Source organism: Oncorhynchus gorbuscha, linkage group LG21 (genome assembly GCF_021184085.1).
Source record: "Oncorhynchus gorbuscha isolate QuinsamMale2020 ecotype Even-year linkage group LG21, OgorEven_v1.0, whole genome shotgun sequence".
Classification (NCBI taxonomy): Eukaryota; Metazoa; Chordata; class Actinopteri; order Salmoniformes; family Salmonidae; genus Oncorhynchus; species Oncorhynchus gorbuscha.
Window position 1 is genome coordinate 307,136 of NC_060193.1, and position 19,361 is coordinate 326,496.

The window sequence follows — 19,361 nt, forward strand, 5'->3', positions numbered from 1 at the left end:
ATCTGAAGAGTTATATTGGGGAAATTGACACTCTATAAATAACATGTTCCCGTGGTGCCCCAACTTCCTAGTTAAATTTACATTCGTTGAATTGTGTAATTAAAATAAACATAGAGAATTGATTTGATAACATTGTCTTCACATTTAATTAAAGTCAACGACACGACACCAGTGACTTACCATTAGGCAGAAGAGGTAGATATCATCACCAGTGACTTACCATTAGACAGAATAGGTAGATATCATCACCAGTGACTTACCATTAGACAGAATAGGCAGATATCATCACCAGTGACTTACCATTAGGCAGAAGAGGCAGATATCATCACCAGTGATTTACCATTAGGCAGAAGAGGCAGATATCATCACCAGTGATTTACCATTAGGCAGAATAGGTAGATATCATCACCAGTGATTTACCATTAGGCAGAATAGGTAGATATCATTACCAGTGACTTACCATTAGGCAGAATAGGTAGATATCATTACCAGTGACTTAACATTAGGCAGAAGAGGCAGATATCATTACCAGTGACTTACCATTAGGCAGAATAGGTAGATATCATTACCAGTGACTTACCATTAGGCAGAATAGGTAGATATCATCACCAGTGACTTACCATTAGGCAGAAGAGGCAGATAGCATCACCAGTGACTTACCATTAGGCAGAAGAGGTAGATATCATCACCAGTGACTTACCATTAGGCAGAATAGGTAGATATCATCACCAGTGATTTACCATTAGGCAGAAAAGGTAGATATCATTACCAGTGATTTACCATTAGACAGAAGAGGTAGATATCATTACCAGTGATTTACCATTAGACAGAAGAGGTAGATATCATTACCAGTGATTTACCATTAGACAGAAGAGGTAGATATCATTACCAGTGATTTACCATTAGACAGAAGAGGTAGATATCATTACCAGTGATTTACCATTAGACAGAAGAGGTAGATATCATTACCAGTGATTTACCATTAGACAGAAGAGGTAGATATCATCACCAGTGACTTACCATTAGGCAGAAGAGGCAGATATCATCACCAGTGATTTACCATTAGGCAGAATAGGTAGATATCATCACCAGTGACTTACCATTAGACAGAATAGCCAGATATCATTACCAGTGATTTACCATTAGGCAGAATAGGTAGATATCATTACCAGTGATTTACCATTAGGCAGAAGAGGCAGATATCATTACCAGTGACTTACCATTAGGCAGAATAGGTAGATATCATTACCAGTGACTTACCATTAGGCAGAAGAGGCAGATATCATTACCAGTGACTTACCATTAGGCAGAATAGGTAGATATCATTACCAGTGATTTACCATTAGGCAGAATAGGTAGATATCATTACCAGTGACTTACCATTAGGCAGAATAGGCAGATATCATCACCAGTGACTTACCATTAGACAGAATAGGTAGATATCATCACCAGTGATTTACCATTAGGCAGAATAGGTAGATATCATTACCAGTGATTTACCATTAGGCAGAATAGGTAGATATCATTACCAGTGATTTACCATTAGGCAGAATAGGTAGATATCATTACCAGTGATTTACCATTAGGCAGAAGAGGTAGATATCATTACCAGTGACTTACCATTAGGCAGAATAGGTAGATATCATCACCAGTGATTTACCATTAGACAGAATAGGTAGATATCATTACCAGTGATTTACCATTAGACAGAATAGGTAGATATCATTACCAGTGATTTACCATTAGACAGAAGAGGTAGATATCATTACCAGTGATTTACCATTAGACAGAAGAGGTAGATATCATTACCAGTGATTTACCATTAGACAGAATAGGTAGATATCATTACCAGTGATTTACCATTAGGCAGAATAGGTAGATATCATTACCAGTGACTTACCATTAGGCAGAATAGGTAGATATCATTACCAGTGACTTCTGAGCCGATTGTGTTTTTTTGTTCGTTTATAACTTGTTTTTTTTACATAATGTTGCTGCTACCGTCTCTTATGACCGAAAATAACTTCTAGACATCAGGACTGCGATTACTCACCACAGACTAGCAGAATCCTTTTTCTTCTTTCACGACTCTGACGAGCCAAAGGATATAAGGCTCCCCTCGGGAACAGGCCCCGACCCCAGTGATCTGCATGAAGAGGTGCCGGAGAAAGAGAGGCCGGAGGGCGGGCTGCCTTCTGAGGAGTCGGAGGCGATCGAATAAACCCCCACTCCCCTCAACTCTGCTCGCAAACATGCAATCTTTTGACAATAAAATGGACGAGTTAATGGGAAGATTAAACTACCAACAGGACATTAAACAGTCGTGGCTGAACGACAACAATATCAACATACAGCTGGCTGGTTATACGCTGTATCAGCAGGATAGAACAAGGGGAGAGGGGTCGGACTATGCATTTTTGTAAACAACAGCTGGTGCACGATATATATGGAAGTCTCGAGTTCTTGCTCGCCTGAGGTAGAGTATCTCATGATAAGCTGCAGACCACATTACCTACCAAGAGAGATCTCATCTATACTCTTTGTAGCTGTTTACATACCACCACAGTCAGAGGCTGGCACTAAGACAGCATTGAATGAGCTGTATTCCGCCATAAGCAAACAAGAAAACGCTCACCCAGAGGCCGCGCTCCGAGTAGCCGGGGACTTTAATGCAGGGAAACTTAAATCAGTTTTACCTAATTTCCATCATCATGTTAAAAGTGCAACCAGAGAGAAAAGAACTCTGGACCAGATGCTGAGCTACATGACTGTTTTGCTAGCACAGACTGGAATATGTTCCGGGATTAATCCAATGGCATTGAGGAGTATACCACATCTGTCACTGGCTTTATCAATAAGTGCATCGAAGATGTCGTCCCCACAGTGACTGTACATACTGTGCATACCCCATCCAGAAACCATGGATTACAGGCAGAATCCGCACTGAGATAAAGACTAGAGCTGCCATTTTCAAGGAGTGGAACTCTAACCCGGAAGCTTATAAGAAATCACGCTATGCCCTCCGACGAACCATCAAACAAGCAAGGCGTCAATACAGGACTAAGATCGAGTTGCTCTGACGCCGGTCGGATGTGGCAGGGCCTGCAAACAATTACGACAAAGGGAAGCACAGCCGAGTGACACGAGCCTACCGGACGAGCTAAACTACTTCTACACTCACTTAGAGGTAAATAACACTGAAACATGCATGAGAGCACCAGCTGTACCGGAAGACTGTGTAATCACACTCTATGCAGCCAATGTGGGTAAGACCTTCAGACAGGTCAACATTCACAAGGCCGCAGGACCAGATGGAATACCAGGACGTGTACTGCAAGCATGCACTGACCAACTAGCAAGTGTCTTCACTGACATTTTCAACATCTCCCTGTCCGAGTCTCTAATACCAACATGTTTCAAGCAGACCACCAGAGACCCTGTGTCCAAGAACACTAAGGTAACCTGGCTAAATGACTACTGACCCGTAGCACTCACTTCTGTAGCCATGAAGTGCTTTGAAAGGCTGGTAATGGCTCACATCAACACCATTATCCCAGAAACCAAAGACCCACTTCAATTTAAATGCCGCACCAACAGATCCACAGGTGATGCAATCTCTATTGCACTCCACACTGCCCTTTCCCACATGGACAAAAGGAACACCTAAGTGATAATGCTATTCATTGACTACAGCTCAGCGTTCAACACCATAGTGCCCTCAAAGATCATCAATAAGCTAAGGATCCTAGGACTAAACACCTCCCTCTGCAACTGGATCCTGGACTTCCTGACGGGCCGCCCAAGGTGGTAAGGGCAGGTAGCAACACATCTGCCATGCTGATCCACAACACAGGGGCCCCTCAGGGGTGCGTGCTCAATCCCGTCCTGTACTCCCTGTTCACCCATGACTGCATGGCCAGGCATGACTACAACACAATCATTAAGTTTGCTGATGACACAACAGTGGTAGGCCTGAGCACCAACAACAATGAGACAGCCTATAGGGAGGAGGTCAGACACCTGGCCAGGTGGTGCCAGAATAACAACCTCTCCCTCAACATCCTCACATCCTCAAAAAGTTATACAGCTGCACCATCGAGAGCATCCTGACTGTTTGCATCACCGCCTGGTATGACAACTGCTCAGCCTCCGACCGCAAGACACGACAGAGGGTAGTGCGTACGGCCCAGTACATCACCGGGCTCAAGCTTCTTGCCATCCAGGACCTCTATACCAGGCGGTGTCAGAGGAAGGCCCTATAAATGTTCAGAGACTCCAGTCATCAAGTCATAGACTGTTCTCCTTGCTACCACAAGGCAAGCAGGACTGGAGTGCCAAGTCTAGGTCCAAGAGGCTTCTAAACAGCTTCTGCCCCCAAGCCATAAGACTCCCAAACATCTAGTCAAATGGCTGCCCAGACTATTCACTTTGCCCCCCTCCCCTCTCCACACCACTGCCACTCTCTGTTGTCATCTAGTCACTTCAATTAACTCTACCTACCTGAACTAACCGGTGCCACCGCATATTGACTCTGTACCGGTACCCCCTGTATATAGCCTCCATATTGACTGTGTACTGTAACACCCTGTATATAGCCTCCACATTGACTCTGTACCAGTACCCCCTGTATATAGCCTCCACATTGACTCTGTACTGGTACCCCCTGTATATAGCCTCCACATTGACTCTGTACCGGGACCCCCTGTATATAGCCTCCACATTGACTCTGTACCGGTACCCCCTGTATATAGCCTCCACATTGACTCTGTACCATAACCCCCTGTATATAGCCTCCACACTGACTCTGTACCAGTACCCCCTGTATATAGCCTCCACATTGACTCTGTACCGGTACCCCCTGTATATAGCCTCCACATTGACTCTGTACCATAACCCCCTGTATATAGCCTCCACACTGACTCTGTACCAGTACCCCCTGTATATAGCCTCCACATTGACTCTGTACCGGTACCCCCTGTATATAGCCTCCACATTGACTCTGTACCAGTACCCCCTGTATATAGCCTCCACATTGACTCTGTACCAGTACCCCCAGTATATAGCCTCCACATTGACTCTGTACCGGTACCCCCTGTATATAGCCTCCACATTGACTCTGTACCAGTACCCCCTGTATATAGCCTCCACATTGACTCTGTACCGGTACCCCCTGTATATAGCCTCCACATTGACTCTGTACCGGTACCCCCTGTATATAGCCTCCACATTGACTCTGTACTGGTACCCCCTGTATATAGCCTCCACATTGACTCTGTACCGGTACCCCCTGTATAAAGCCTCCACATTGACTCTGTACCGTAATACCCTGTATATAGCCTCCACATTGACTCTGTACCATAATACCCTGTATATAGGCTCCACATTGACTGTGTACTGTAACACCCTGTATATAGCCTCCACATTGACTCTGTAAGCTCTGAGATGAAGTGCCTTAGACCGCGACGCCACACGGGAACCCTTGAAGACTCGAGGCTGTAATCTATAAAATAATAAAAGGTGCTTCAACAAAGCACGCGTCACCTGATGTATTGTTGTCTCTACCTTCTTGCCCTTTGTGCTGTTGTCTGTTGTCCAATAATATGTGCCATGTTGTTCTTGCTACTATGCTGTGTTGTCATGTGTTACTGCCTTGCTGTGTTGTCATGTGTTGCTGCCTTGCTGTGTTGTCATGTGTTGCTGCCTTGCTGTGTTGTCATGTGTTGCTGCCTTGCTGTGTTGTCATGTGTTACTGCCTTGCAGTGTTGTCATGTGTTACTGCCTTGCAGTGTTGTCATGTGTTGCTGCCTTGCTGTGTTGTCTGCCTTGCTGTGTTGTCATGTGTTGCTGCCTTGCTGTGTTGTCATGTGTTGCTGCCTTGCTGTGTTGTTGCCTTGCTGTGTTGTCATGTGTTGCTGCCTTGCTGTGTTGCTGTGTTGCTGTGTTGTGATGTGTTGCTGTGTTGCTGTGTTGTGATGTGTTGCTGCCTTGCTATGTTGTGATGTGTTGCTGCCTTGCTGTGTTGCTGTGTTGTCATGTTTTGCTGTGTTGTCATGTGCTGCTGCCTTGCTGTGTTGTCATGTGTTGCTGCCTTGCTGTGTTGTCATGTGTTGCTGCCTTGCTGTGTTGTCATGTGTTGCTGCCTTGCTGTGTTGTCATGTGTTGCTGCCTTGCTGTGTTGTCATGTGTTGCTGCCTTGCTGTGTTGTCATGTGTTGCTGCCTTGCTGTGTTGTCATGTGTTGCTGCCTTGCTGTGTTGTCATGTGTTGCTGCCTTGCTGTGTTGTCATGTGTTGCTGCCTTGCTGTGTTGTCATGTGTTGCTGCCTTGCTGTGTTGTCATGTGTTGCTGCCTTGCTGTGTTGTCATGTGTTGCTGCCTTGCTGTGTTGTCATGTGTTGCTGCCTTGCTGTGTTGTCATGTGTTGCTGCCTTGCTGTGTTGTCATGTGTTGCTGCCTTGCTGTGTTGTTGTTGCTGCCTTGCTGTGTTGTCATGTGTTGCTGCCTTGCTGTGTTGTTGTCTTATATGTAGTGTTGTCATGTGTTGCTGCCTTGCTGTGTTGTCATGTGTTGCTGCCTTGCAGTGTTGTCATGTGTTGCTGCCTTGCTGTGTTGTCATGTGTTGCTGCCTTGCTGTGTTGTCATGTGTTGCTGCCTTGCAGTGTTGTCATGTGTTGCTGCCTTGCTGTGTTGTCATGTGTTGCTGCCTTGCTGTGTTGTCATGTGTTGCTGCCTTGCTGTGTTGTCATGTGTTGCTGCCTTGCTGTGTTGTCATGTGTTGCTGCCTTGCTGTGTTGTTGTCTTATATGTAGTGTTTTGTCCTGTATTTATATCTATATTTTTAATGCCCCCGTCCCCGTAGGAAGTCTTTCTCCTTTTAGTAGGCCGTCATTGTAAATAAGATTTTGTTCTTAACTGACTTAGTGCTTATTTAAATAAAAGGTTAAATAAATACATATGACTTGTTAACTCCTGAACTTATTTAGGAATAACAAAGGGGCTTATTGACTCAAGACATTTCAGCTTTTCCTTTTTTATGGATACAAGTTTCTAAAAATAGAATTCCACTTTGACATTATGGTGTTTTGTGTGTAGAGGCCAGGTGACAAAATCTAAATGTACTCAATTGTAATTCAGTCTAACACAACAAAAACGTGGTAAAAAGTCAAGGCGTGTGAATCCTTTCTGAAGGCCCTGTATGTGTATCATAAAGAGCTCGGCGCTGTTTCCCCCGGATGCTTTCTCCGGTGAGATGGGCCCTGTATGTGTAGCCATCGTATCATAAAGAGCAGGGCGCTGTTTCCCTTAACTATGTCCGCTCCTGACCATCATCAACCTCGTCACCATGGTAACCCACCCTTGCTCCTGATTCTTTCAGGCCGGCCTGAGAACACCACCAGGCCGATGACATCACAGATGTTGCCGTGGGGACAGCTGAGGAGATCCTTCCTGTTAGAGACAGGAAGTCAGGGTTAACATGGAGATTAGAAGACAGGGTTTCCATGGTGATTAAATCCACATCTCTAACATATTTGTGTGTGTGTGTGTGTGTGTGTGTGTGTGTGTGTGTGTGTGGTCCTACCCATTGCAGAAGGAGTAGGAGGGACGTAGCAAACGGACGTCAGCAGACAGAGAGAATTCTGGGACGATAGAGATCTCAGCTGACGGGTTCCTGGAGTTTAGACTGATCTCTGATGGAGTGAGAGAGAGTGTTCTGACTTCTTTCAGTAGATCTGGAGTGTGTGTAAATACACTGTGTGTACAAATCATCAGGGTCACAACTTGGGGATGGGGATCATAATCCCTCCATATTCTGAAATTGCATTTGTACCATTGTATTTGTATCATTGCACGATGATACCAAAAACAGCATCAGTGTGCTTTCTGGACCAAGTAGGCTGTTTGGAGGTTTCAGTCGGCTGGATTTAAGACTGCGGCGGACACAACAGACAGGCTGTGTGAAGGCAAAGCTCCTGAAAGGCTAGCTGGACGGGAGAGACGAACAGAGGCAACTGCTGACGGTGTTTAAGTGGTGCGCTCCGAATTGTAAAAGTAGGCGGGGCAGAAACTGGCTAACTGTTGTTTAACTTAACAGAAGAAGAAAAACACTAGACAACTAGCGTTTATTGCCAGTGCTGAGCTAGTAGTGTAACGGACATGTAAACGTCATGTTCCATAACCGAGGTGAATGAATTAGCTAGCGAGTCGCTGCCACAGCCAGATCAGCCTTATCAGATCAGATAGCGAGATGAGGTGCCTATTACTGCTATCTAACAGCTGTTTGTAGGGAAATATTTTGCAGCCTTTTATCCCGTTTCAACAGAAGTGAATGAACTTAGCTAGCTTTCACCGTTGGAGAGAAAGCAGAACAAAAGTAGAGAGAGTTGAGGTATTGACTAGACTGGTGGGGGTCGGGGAGAGAGTTGAGGGATATTACTGGTGGGGGTCGGGGAGAGAGTTGAGGTATTGACTGGTGGGGGTCGGGGAGAAAGTTGAGGTATTGACTAGACTGGTGGGGGTCGGGGAGAGAGTTGAGGTATTGACTGGTGGGGGTCGGGGAGAGAGTTGAGGTATTGACTGGTGGGGGTCGGGAGAGAGTTGAGGTATTGACTGGTGGGGGTCGGGGAGAGAGTTGAGGTATTGACTGGTGGGGGTCGGGGAGAGAGTTGAGGTATTGACTGGTGGGGGTCGGGGAGAGAGTTGAGGTATTGACTGGTGGGGGTCGGGGAGAGAGTTGAGGTATTGACTGGTGGGGGTCGGGGAGAGAGTTGAGGTATTGACTGGTGGGGGTCGGGGAGAGAGTTGAGGTATTGACTGGTGGGGAGAGAGTTGAGGTATTGACTGGTGGGGGTCGGGAGAAAGTTGAGGTATTGACTAGACTGGTGGGGGTCGGGGAGAGAGTTGAGGTATTGACTAGACTGGTGGGGGTCGGGAGAGAGTTGAGGTATTGACTGGTGGGGGTCGGGGAGAGAGTTGAGGTATTGACTGGTGGGGGTCGGGGAGAGAGTTGAGGTATTGACTGGTGGGGGTCGGGGAGAGAGTTGAGGTATTGACTGGTGGGGGTCGGGGAGAGAGTTGAGGTATTGACTGGTGGGGGTCGGGGAGAGTTGAGGTATTGACTGGTGGGGGTCGGGGAGAGAGTTGAGGTATTGACTGGTGGGGGTCGGGGAGAGAGTTGAGGTATTGACTGGTGGGGGTCGGGGGAGAGTTGAGGTATTGACTGGTGGGGGTCGGGGAGAAAGTTGAGGTATTGACTAGACTGGTGGGGGTCGGGGGAGAGAGTTGAGGTATTGACTGGGGGTCGGGGAGAGAGTTGAGGTATTGACTAGACTGGTGGGGGTCGGGAGAGAGTTGAGGTATTGACTAGACTGGTGGGGGTCGGGGAGAGAGTTGAGGGATATTGACTGGTGGGGGTCGGGGAGAGAGTTGAGGTATTGACTGGTGGGGTCGGGGAGAGAGTTGAGGTATTGACTGGTGGGGGTCGGGGAGAAAGTTGAGGTATTGACTAGTGGGGGTCGGGAGAGAGTTGAGGTATTGACTGGTGGGGGTCGGGGAGAGAGTTGAGGTATTGACTGGTGGGGGTCGGGGAGAGAGTTGAGGTATTGACTGGTGGGGGTCGGGGAGAGAGTTGAGGTATTGACTAGACTGGTGGGGGTCGGGGAGAGAGTTGAGGTATTGACTGGTGGGGGTCGGGGAGAGAGTTGAGGTATTGACTAGACTGGTGGGGGTCGGGGAGAGAGTTGAGGTATTGACTGGTGGGGGTCGGGGGAGAGTTGAGGTATTGACTGGTGGGGGTCGGGAGAGAGTTGAGGTATTGACTGGTGGGGGTCGGGGGAGAGAGTTGAGGTATTGACTGGTGGGGGTCGGGAGAGAGTTGAGGTATTGACTGGGGGGGTCGGGGAGAGAGTTGAGGTATTGACTGGTGGGGGTCGGGGAGAGAGTTGAGGTATTGACTAGACTGGTGGGGGTCGGGGAGAGAGTTGAGGTATTGACTGACTGGTGGGGGTCGGGGAGAGAGTTGAGGTATTGACTGGTGGGGGTCGGGGAGAAAGTTGAGGTATTGACTAGACTGGGGGGTCGGGGAGAGAGTTGAGGTATTGACTGGTGGGGGTCGGGGAGAGAGTTGAGGTATTGACTGGTGGGGGGGGAGAGAGTTGAGGTATTGACTAGACTGGTGGGGGTCGGGGAGAGAGTTGAGGTATTGACTAGACTGGTGGGGGTCGGGAGAGAGTTGAGGTATTGACTAGACTGGTGGGGTCGGGGAGAGAGTTGAGGTATTGACTAGACTGGTGGGGGTCGGGGAGAGAGTTGAGGTATTGACTAGACTGGTGGGGGTCGGGGAGAGAGTTGAGGTATTGACTGGTGGGGGTCAGGGAGAGAGTCGTGGTATTGACTGGTGGGGGTCGGGAGAGAGTTGAGGTATTGACTGGTGGGGGTCGGGGAGAGTTGAGGTATTGACTGGTGGGGGTCGGGAGAGTTGAGGTATTGACTGGTGGGGGTCGGGGAGAGAGTTGAGGTATTGACTGGTGGAGGTCGGGGAGAGTTGAGGTATTGACTGGTGGGGGTCGGGGGAGAGAGTTGAGGTATTAACTGGACTGGTGGGGGTCGGGGGAGAGAGTTGAGGTATTGACTAGACTGGTGGGGGTCGGGGAGAGAGTTGTGGTATTGACTAGACTGGTGGGGGTCGGGGAGAGAGTTGAGGTATTGACTGGTGGGGGTCGGGGGAGAGAGTTGAGGTATTGACTGGTGGGGGTCGGGGAGAGAGTTGAGGTATTGACTAGACTGGTGGGGGTCGGGGAGAGAGTTGAGGTATTTGACTGGTGGGGGTCGGGAGAGAGTTGAGGTATTGACTAGACTGGTGGGGGTCGGGGAGAGAGTTGAGGTATTGACTAGACTGGTGGGGGTCGGGAGAGAGTTGAGGTATTGACTGGTGGGGGTCGGGAGAAAGTTGAGGTATTGACTAGACTGGTGGGGGTCGGGAGAGAGTTGAGGTATTGACTGGTGGGGGTCGGGGGAGAGAGTTGAGGTATTGACTAGACTGGTGGGGGTCGGGGAGAGAGTTGAGGTATTGACTAGACTGGTGGGGGTCGGGGAGAGAGTTGAGGTATTGACTGGTGGGGGTCGGGGAGAGAGTTGAGGTATTGACTAGACTGGTGGGGGTCGGGAGAGAGTTGAGGATATTGACTGGTGGGGGTCGGGGAGAGAGTTGAGGTATTGACTGGTGGGGGTCGGGGGAGAGAGTTGAGGTATTGACTGGTGGGGGAGAGACTGTATTGACTGGTGGGGGTCGGGGAGAAAGTTGAGGTATTGACTAGACTGGTGGGGGTCGGGGAGAGAGTTGAGGTATTGACTGGTGGGGGTCGGGAGAGAGTTGAGGTATTGACTGGTGGGGGTCGGGGAGAGAGTTGAGGTATTGACTGGTGGGGGTCGGGGAGAGAGTTGAGGTATTGACTGGTGGGGGTCGGGGAGAGAGTTGAGGTATTGACTGGTGAGGGGTCGGGGAGAGAGTTGAGGTATTGACTGGTGGGGTCGGGGAGAAAGTTGAGGTATTGACTAGACTGGTGGGGGTCGGGGAGAGAGTTGAGGTATTGACTGGTGGGGGTCGGGGAGAGAGTTGAGGTATTGACTAGACTGGTGGGGGTCGGGGAGAGAGTTGAGGTATTGACTGGTGGGGGTCGGGAGAGAGTTGAGGTATTGACTAGACTGGTGGGGGTCGGGGAGAGAGTTGAGGTATTGACTAGACTGGTGGGGGTCGGGGAGAGAGTTGAGGGATATTACTGGTGGGGGTCGGGGAGAGAGTTGAGGTATTGACTGGTGGGGGTCGGGGAGAGGTTGAGGTATTGACTGGTGGGGGTCGGGGAGAAAGTTGAGGTATTGGCTAGACTGGTGGGGGTCGGGGAGAGAGTTGAGGTATTGACTGGTGGGGGTCGGGAGAGAGTTGAGGTATTGACTGGTGGGGGTCGGGGGAGAGAGTTGAGGTATTGACTGGTGGGGGTCGGGGAGAGAGTTGAGGTATTGACTGGTGGGGGTCGGGGAGAAAGTTGAGGTATTGACTAGACTGGTGGGGGTCGGGAGAGAGTTGAGGTATTGACTGGTGGGGGTCGGGGAGAGAGTTGAGGTATTGACTAGACTGGTGGGGGTCGGGGAGAGAGTTGAGGTATTGACTGGTGGGGGTCGGGGAGAGAGTTGAGGTATTGACTAGACTGGTGGGGGTCGGGGAGAGAGTTGAGGTATTGACTAGACTGGTGGGGTCGGGGAGAGAGTTGAGGGATATTACTGGTGGGGGTCGGGGGGAGAGAGTTGAGGTATTGACTGGTGGGGGTCGGGAGAGAGTTGAGGTATTGACTGGTGGGGGTCGGGGAGAAAGTTGAGGTATTGACTAGACTGGTGGGGGGTCGGGAGAGAGTTGAGGTATTGACTGGTGGGGGTCGGGGAGAGAGTTGAGGTATTGACTGGTGGGGGTCGGGGAGAGAGTTGAGGTATTGACTGGTGGGGGTCGGGGAGAGAGTTGAGGTATTGACTGGTGGGGGTCGGGGAGAAAGTTGAGGTATTGACTAGACTGGTGGGGGTCGGGGAGAGAGTTGAGGTATTGACTGGTGGGGGTCGGGAGAGAGTTGAGGTATTGACTAGACTGGTGGGGGTCGGGGAGAGAGTTGAGGTATTGACTGGTGGGGGTCGGGGAGAGAGTTGAGGTATTGACTGGTGGGGGTCGGGGAGAGAGTTGAGGTATTGACTAGACTGGTGGGGTCGGGAGAGAGTTGAGGGATATTACTGGTGGGGGTCGGGGAGAGAGTTGAGGTATTGACTGGTGGGGGTCGGGGAGAAAGTTGAGGTATTGACTAGACTGGTGGGGGTCGGGGAGAGAGTTGAGGTATTGACTGGTGGGGGTCGGGGAGAGAGTTGAGGTATTGACTGGTGGGGGTCGGGGAGAGAGTTGAGGTATTGACTGGTGGGGGTCTGGTGGGGGGGAGAGAGTTGAGGTATTGACTGGTGGGGGTCGGGGGAGAGAGTTGAGGTATTGACTGGTGGGGGTCGGGGGAGAGAGTTGAGGTATTGACTGGTGGGGGTCGGGGAGAGAGTTGAGGTATTGACTGGTGGGGGTCGGGGGAGAGAGTTGAGGTATTGACTGGTGGGGGTCGGGGGGAGAGTTGAGGTATTGACTGGTGGGGGTCGGGGGAGAGTTGAGGTATTGACTGGTGGGGGTCGGGGGAGAGAGTTGAGGTATTGACTGGTGGGGGTCGGGGAGAGAGTTGAGGTATTGACTGGTGGGGGTCGGGGAGAGAGTTGAGGTATTGACTGGTGGGGGTCGGGAGAGAGTTGAGGTATTGACTGGTGGGGGTCGGGGAGAGAGTTGAGGTATTGACTGGTAGGGGTCGGGGAGAGAGTTGAGGTATTGACTAGACTGGTGGGGGTCGGGAGAGAGTTGAGGTATTGACTGGTGGCGGTCGGGGAGAAAGTTGAGGTATTGACTAGACTGGTGGGGTCGGGGGAGAGAGTTGAGGTATTGACTGGTGGGGGTCGGGGAGAGAGTTGAGGTATTGACTAGACTGGTGGGGGTCGGGAGAGAGTTGAGGTATTGACTGGTGGGGGTCGGGAGAGAGTTGAGGTATTGACTGGTGGGGGTCGGGGAGAGAGTTGAGGTATTGACTGGTGGGGGTCGGGAGAGAGTTGAGGTATTGACTGGTGGGGGTCGGGGGAGAAAGTTGAGGTATTGACTAGACTGGTGGGGGTCGGGGAGAGAGTTGAGGTATTGACTGGTGGGGGTCGGGAGAGAGTTGAGGTATTGACTAGACTGGTGGGGGTCGGGGAGAGAGTTGAGGTATTGACTGGTGGGGGTCGGGAGAGAGTTGAGGTATTGACTAGACTGGTGGGGGTCGGGGAGAGAGTTGAGGTATTGACTAGACTGGTGGGGGTCGGGGAGAGAGTTGAGGGATATTACTGGTGGGGGTCGGGAGAGAGTTGAGGTATTGACTGGTGGGGGTCGGGGAGAGAGTTGAGGTATTGACTGGTGGGGGTCGGGGAGAAAGTTGAGGTATTGACTAGACTGGTGGGGGTCGGGGAGAGAGTTGAGGTATTGACTGGTGGGGGTCGGGGAGAGAGTTGAGGTATTGACTGGTGGGGGTCGGGGGAGAGAGTTGAGGTATTGACTGGTGGGGGTCGGGAGAGAGTTGAGGTATTGACTGGTGGGGGTCGGGGAGAAAGTTGAGGTATTGACTAGACTGGTGGGGGTCGGGGAGAGAGTTGAGGTATTGACTGGTGGGGGTCGGGGAGAGAGTTGAGGTATTGACTAGACTGGTGGGGGTCGGGGAGAGAGTTGAGGTATTGACTGGTGGGGGTCGGGGGAGAGAGTTGAGGTATTGACTAGACTGGTGGGGGTCGGGGAGAGAGTTGAGGTATTGACTAGACTGGTGGGGTCGGGGAGAGAGTTGAGGGATATTACTGGTGGGGGTCGGGGAGAGAGTTGAGGTATTGACTGGTGGGGGTCGGGGAGAGAGTTGAGGTATTGACTGGTGGGGTCGGGAGAAAGTTGAGGTATTGACTAGACTGGTGGGGGTCGGGGAGAGAGTTGAGGTATTGACTGGTGGGGGTCGGGAGAGAGTTGAGGTATTGACTGGTGGGGTCGGGGAGAGAGTTGAGGTATTGACTGGTGGGGGTCGGGGAGAGAGTTGAGGTATTGACTGGTGGGGGTCGGGGAGAAAGTTGAGGTATTGACTAGACTGGTGGGGTCGGGGGAGAGAGTTGAGGTATTGACTGGTGGGGGTCGGGGAGAGAGTTGAGGTATTGACTAGACTGGTGGGGGTCGGGGAGAGAGTTGAGGTATTGACTGGTGGGGGTCGGGGAGAGAGTTGAGGTATTGACTGGTGGGGGTCGGGAGAGAGTTGAGGTATTGACTAGACTGGTGGGGGTCGGGAGAGAGTTGAGGGATATTACTGGTGGGGTCGGGGAGAGAGTTGAGGTATTGACTGGTGGGGGTCGGGGAGAAAGTTGAGGTATTGACTAGACTGGTGGGGGTCGGGAGAGAGTTGAGGTATTGACTGGTGGGGTCGGGAGAGAGTTGAGGTATTGACTGGTGGGGGTCGGGGAGAGAGTTGAGGTATTGACTGGTGGGGGTCGGGAGAGAGTTGAGGTATTGACTGGTGGGGGTCGGGGAGAGAGTTGAGGTATTGACTGGTGGGGGGTCGGGAGAGAGTTGAGGTATTGACTGGTGGGGTCGGGGAGAGAGTTGAGGTATTGACTGGTGGGGGTCGGGGGAGAGTTGAGGTATTGACTGGTGGGGGTCGGGGGGAGAGTTGAGGTATTGACTGGTGGGGGTCGGGGAGAGAGTTGAGGTATTGACTGGTGGGGTCGGGGAGAGAGTTGAGGTATTGACTGGTGGGGGTCGGGGAGAGAGTTGAGGTATTGACTGGTGGGGGTCGGGGAGAGAGTTGAGGTATTGACTGGTGGGGGTCGGGGAGAGAGTTGAGGTATTGACTGGTGGGGGTCGGGGAGAGAGTTGAGGTATTGACTGGTAGGGGTCGGGGAGAGAGTTGAGGTATTGACTAGACTGGTGGGGGTCGGGGAGAGAGTTGAGGTATTGACTGGTGGCGGTCGGGGAGAAAGTTGAGGTATTGACTAGACTGGTGGGGGTCGGGAGAGAGTTGAGGTATTGACTGGTGGGGGTCGGGGAGAGAGTTGAGGTATTGACTAGACTGGTGGGGGTCGGGGAGAGAGTTGAGGTATTGACTGGTGGGGGTCGGGGAGAGAGTTGAGGTATTGACTAGACTGGTGGGGGTCGGGGAGAGAGTTGAGGGATATTACTGGTGGGGGTCGGGGAGAGAGTTGAGGTATTGACTGGTGGGGGTCGGGGAGAGAGTTGAGGTATTGACTAGACTGGTGGGGGTCGGGGAGAGAGTTGAGGTATTGACTAGACTGGTGGGGGTCGGGGAGAGAGTTGAGGTATTGACTGGTGGGGGTCGGGAGAGAGTTGAGGTATTGACTGGTGGGGGTCGGGGAGAGAGTTGAGGTATTGACTGGTGGGGGTCGGGAGAGAGTTGAGGTATTGACTGGTGGGGGTCGGGAGAGAGTTGAGGTATTGACTAGACTGGTGGGGGTCGGGGGAGAGAGTTGAGGTATTGACTAGACTGGTGGGGGTCGGGAGAGAGTTGAGGTATTGACTGGTGGGGGTCGGGGGAGAAAGTTGAGGTATTGACTAGACTGGTGGGGGTCGGGGAGAGAGTTGAGGTATTGACTGGTGGGGGTCGGGGAGAGAGTTGAGGTATTGACTAGACTGGTGGGGGTCGGGGAGAGAGTTGAGGTATTGACTGGTGGGGGGGGGAGAGAGTTGAGGTATTGACTGGTGGGGGTCGGGGAGAGAGTTGAGGTATTGACTAGACTGGTGGGGGTCGGGGAGAGAGTTGAGGGATATTACTGGTGGGGGTCGGGAGAGAGTTGAGGTATTGACTGGTGGGGTCGGGGAGAGAGTTGAGGTATTGACTGGTGGGGGTCGGGGAGAAAGTTGAGGTATTGACTGGTGGGGGTCGGGGAGAGAGTTGAGGTATTGACTGGTGGGGGTCGGGGAGAGTTGAGGTATTGACTGGTGGGGGTCGGGGAGAGAGTTGAGGTATTGACTGGTGGGGGTCGGGGGAGAGAGTTGAGGTATTGACTGGTGGGGGTCGGGGGAGAGTTGAGGTATTGACTTGTGGGGGTCGGGGGAGAGTTGAGGTATTGACTGGTGGGGGTCGGGGAGAGAGTTGAGGTATTGACTGGTGGGGGTCGGGAGAGAGTTGAGGTATTGACTGGTGGGGGTCGGGGAGAGAGTTGAGGTATTGACTGGTGGGGTCGGGGGAGAGAGTTGAGGTATTGACTGGTGGGGGGGGGGAGAGAGTTGAGGTATTGACTGGTAGGGGTCGGGAGAGAGTTGAGGTATTGACTAGACTGGTGGGGGTCGGGGAGAGAGTTGAGGTATTGACTGGTGGGGGTCGGGGAGAGAGTTGAGGTATTGACTGGTGGGGGTCGGGGGAGAGAGTTGAGGTATTGACTGGTGGGGGTCGGGGGAGAGAGTTGAGGTATTGACTGGTGGGGGTCGGGGAGAGAGTTGAGGTATTGACTGGTGGGGGTCGGGGAGAGAGTTGAGGTATTGACTAGACTGGTGGGGGTCGGGGGAGAGAGTTGAGGTATTGACTAGACTGGTGGGGGTCGGGGAGAGAGTTGAGGTATTGACTGGTGGGGGTCGGGGAGAAAGTTGAGGTATTGACTAGACTGGTGGGGGTCGGGAGAGAGTTGAGGTATTGACTGGTGGGGGTCGGGGAGAGAGTTGAGGTATTGACTAGACTGGTGGGGGTCGGGGAGAGAGTTGAGGGATATTACTGGTGGGGGTCGGGGAGAGAGTTGAGGTATTGACTGGTGGGGGTCGGGGAGAGAGTTGAGGTATTGACTAGACTGGTGGGGGTCGGGGAGAGAGTTGAGGTATTGACTGGTGGGGGTCGGGAGAGAGTTGAGGTATTGACTGGTGGGGGTCGGGGAGAGAGTTGAGGTATTGACTGGTGGGGGTCGGGGAGAGAGTTGAGGTATTGACTGGTGGGGGTCGGGGAGAGAGTTGAGGTATTGACTGGTGGGGGTTGGGGAGAAAGTTGAGGTATTGACTAGACTGGTGGGGGTCGGGGGAGAGAGTTGAGGTATTGACTGGTGGGGGTCGGGGAGAGAGTTGAGGTATTGACTAGACTGGTGGGGGTCGGGGAGAGAGTTGAGGTATTGACTGGTGGGGGTCGGGGGAGAGAGTTGAGGTATTGACTGGTGGGGTCGGGAGAGAGTTGAGGTATTGACTAGACTGGTGGGGGTCGGGGAGAGAGTTGAGGGATATTACTGGTGGGGTCGGGGAGAGAGTTGAGGTATTGACTGGTGGGGTCGGGGAGAAAGTTGAGGTATTGACTAGACTGGTGGGGGTCGGGGAGAGAGTTGAGGTATTGACTGGTGGGGGTCGGGAGAGAGTTGAGGTATTGACTGGTGGGGGTCGGGAGAGAGTTGAGGTATTGACTGGTGGGGGTCGGGGAGAGAGTTGAGGTATTGACTGGTGGGGTCGGGGAGAGAGTTGAGGTATTGACTGGTGGGGGTCGGGGAGAGAGTTGAGGTATTGACTGGTGGGGGTCGGGGAGAGAGTTGAGGTATTGACTGGTGGGGGTCGGGAGAGAGTTGAGGTATTGACTGGTGGGGGTCGGGGAGAGAGTTGAGGTATTGACTGGTGGGGGTCGGGGGAGAGTTGAGGTATTGACTGGTGGGGGTCGGGGAGAGAGTTGAGGTATTGACTGGTGGGGTCGGGGAGAGAGTTGAGGTATTGACTGGTGGGGGTCGGGAGAGAGGTTATTGACTGGTGGGGGTCGGGGAGAGAGTTGAGGTATTGACTGGTAGGGGTCGGGGAGAGAGTTGAGGTATTGACTAGACTGGTGGGGGTCGGGGAGAGAGTTGAGGTATTGACTGGTGGCGGTCGGGGAGAAAGTTGAGGTATTGACTAGACTGGTGGGGGTCGGGGAGAGAGTTGAGGTATTGACTAGACTGGTGGGGGTCGGGGAGAGAGTTGAGGTATTGACTGGTGGCGGTCGGGAGAAAGTTGAGGTATTGACTAGACTGGTGGGGGTCGGGGAGAGAGTTGAGGTATTGACTGGTGGGGGTCGGGGGAGAGAGTTGAGGTATTGACTAGACTGGTGGGGGTCGGGGAGAGAGTTGAGGGATATTACTGGTGGGGGTCGGGGAGAGAGTTGAGGTATTGACTGGTGGGGGTCGGGGAGAGAGTTGAGGTATTGACTGGTGGGGGTCGGGGGAGAGTTGAGGTATTGACTGGTGGGGGTCGGGGAGAGAGTTGAGGTATTGACTGGTGGGGGTCGGGGAGAGAGTTGAGGTATTGACTGGTGGGGGTCGGGAGAGAGTTGAGGTATTGACTGGTGGGGGTCGGGGAGAAAGTTGAGGTATTGACTAGACTGGTGGGGGTCGGGGAGAGAGTTGAGGTATTGACTGGTGGGGGTCGGGGAGAGAGTTGAGGTATTGACTGGTGGGGGTCGGGGAGAGAGTTGAGGTATTGACTGGTGGGGGTCGGGGAGAGAGTTGAGGTATTGACTGGTGGGGGTCGGGGAGAGAGTTGAGGTATTGACTGGTGGGGGTCGGGGAGAGAGTTGAGGTATTGACTAGACTGGTGGGGGTCGGGGAGAGAGTTGAGGGATATTACTGGTGGGGTCGGGGAGAGAGTTGAGGTATTGACTGGTGGGGGTCGGGGAGAAAGTTGAGGTATTGACTAGACTGGTGGGGGTCGGGAGAGAGTTGAGGTATTGACTGGTGGGGGTCGGGGAGAGAGTTGAGGTATTGACTAGACTGGTGGGGGTCGGGAGAGAGTTGAGGT

At 52.1% G+C, this 19,361-nt stretch overlaps 1 protein-coding gene across 1 annotated transcript in view; it reads right to left on the bottom strand.

Annotated features, from left to right (window-relative positions):
- LOC124008430 (RPA-related protein RADX-like) overlaps positions 1-19,361 on the bottom strand; it is a 52,422-nt gene that overhangs the window by 13,123 nt on the left and 19,938 nt on the right. The window contains exons 5-6 of the mRNA XM_046319701.1: positions 7,578-7,686; positions 7,353-7,444 (exon numbers count right to left, since the gene is read on the bottom strand). Coding sequence (XP_046175657.1) covers positions 7,353-7,444; positions 7,578-7,686 — 201 coding nt within the window. The remainder of the gene's footprint in view (positions 1-7,352; positions 7,445-7,577; positions 7,687-19,361) is intronic.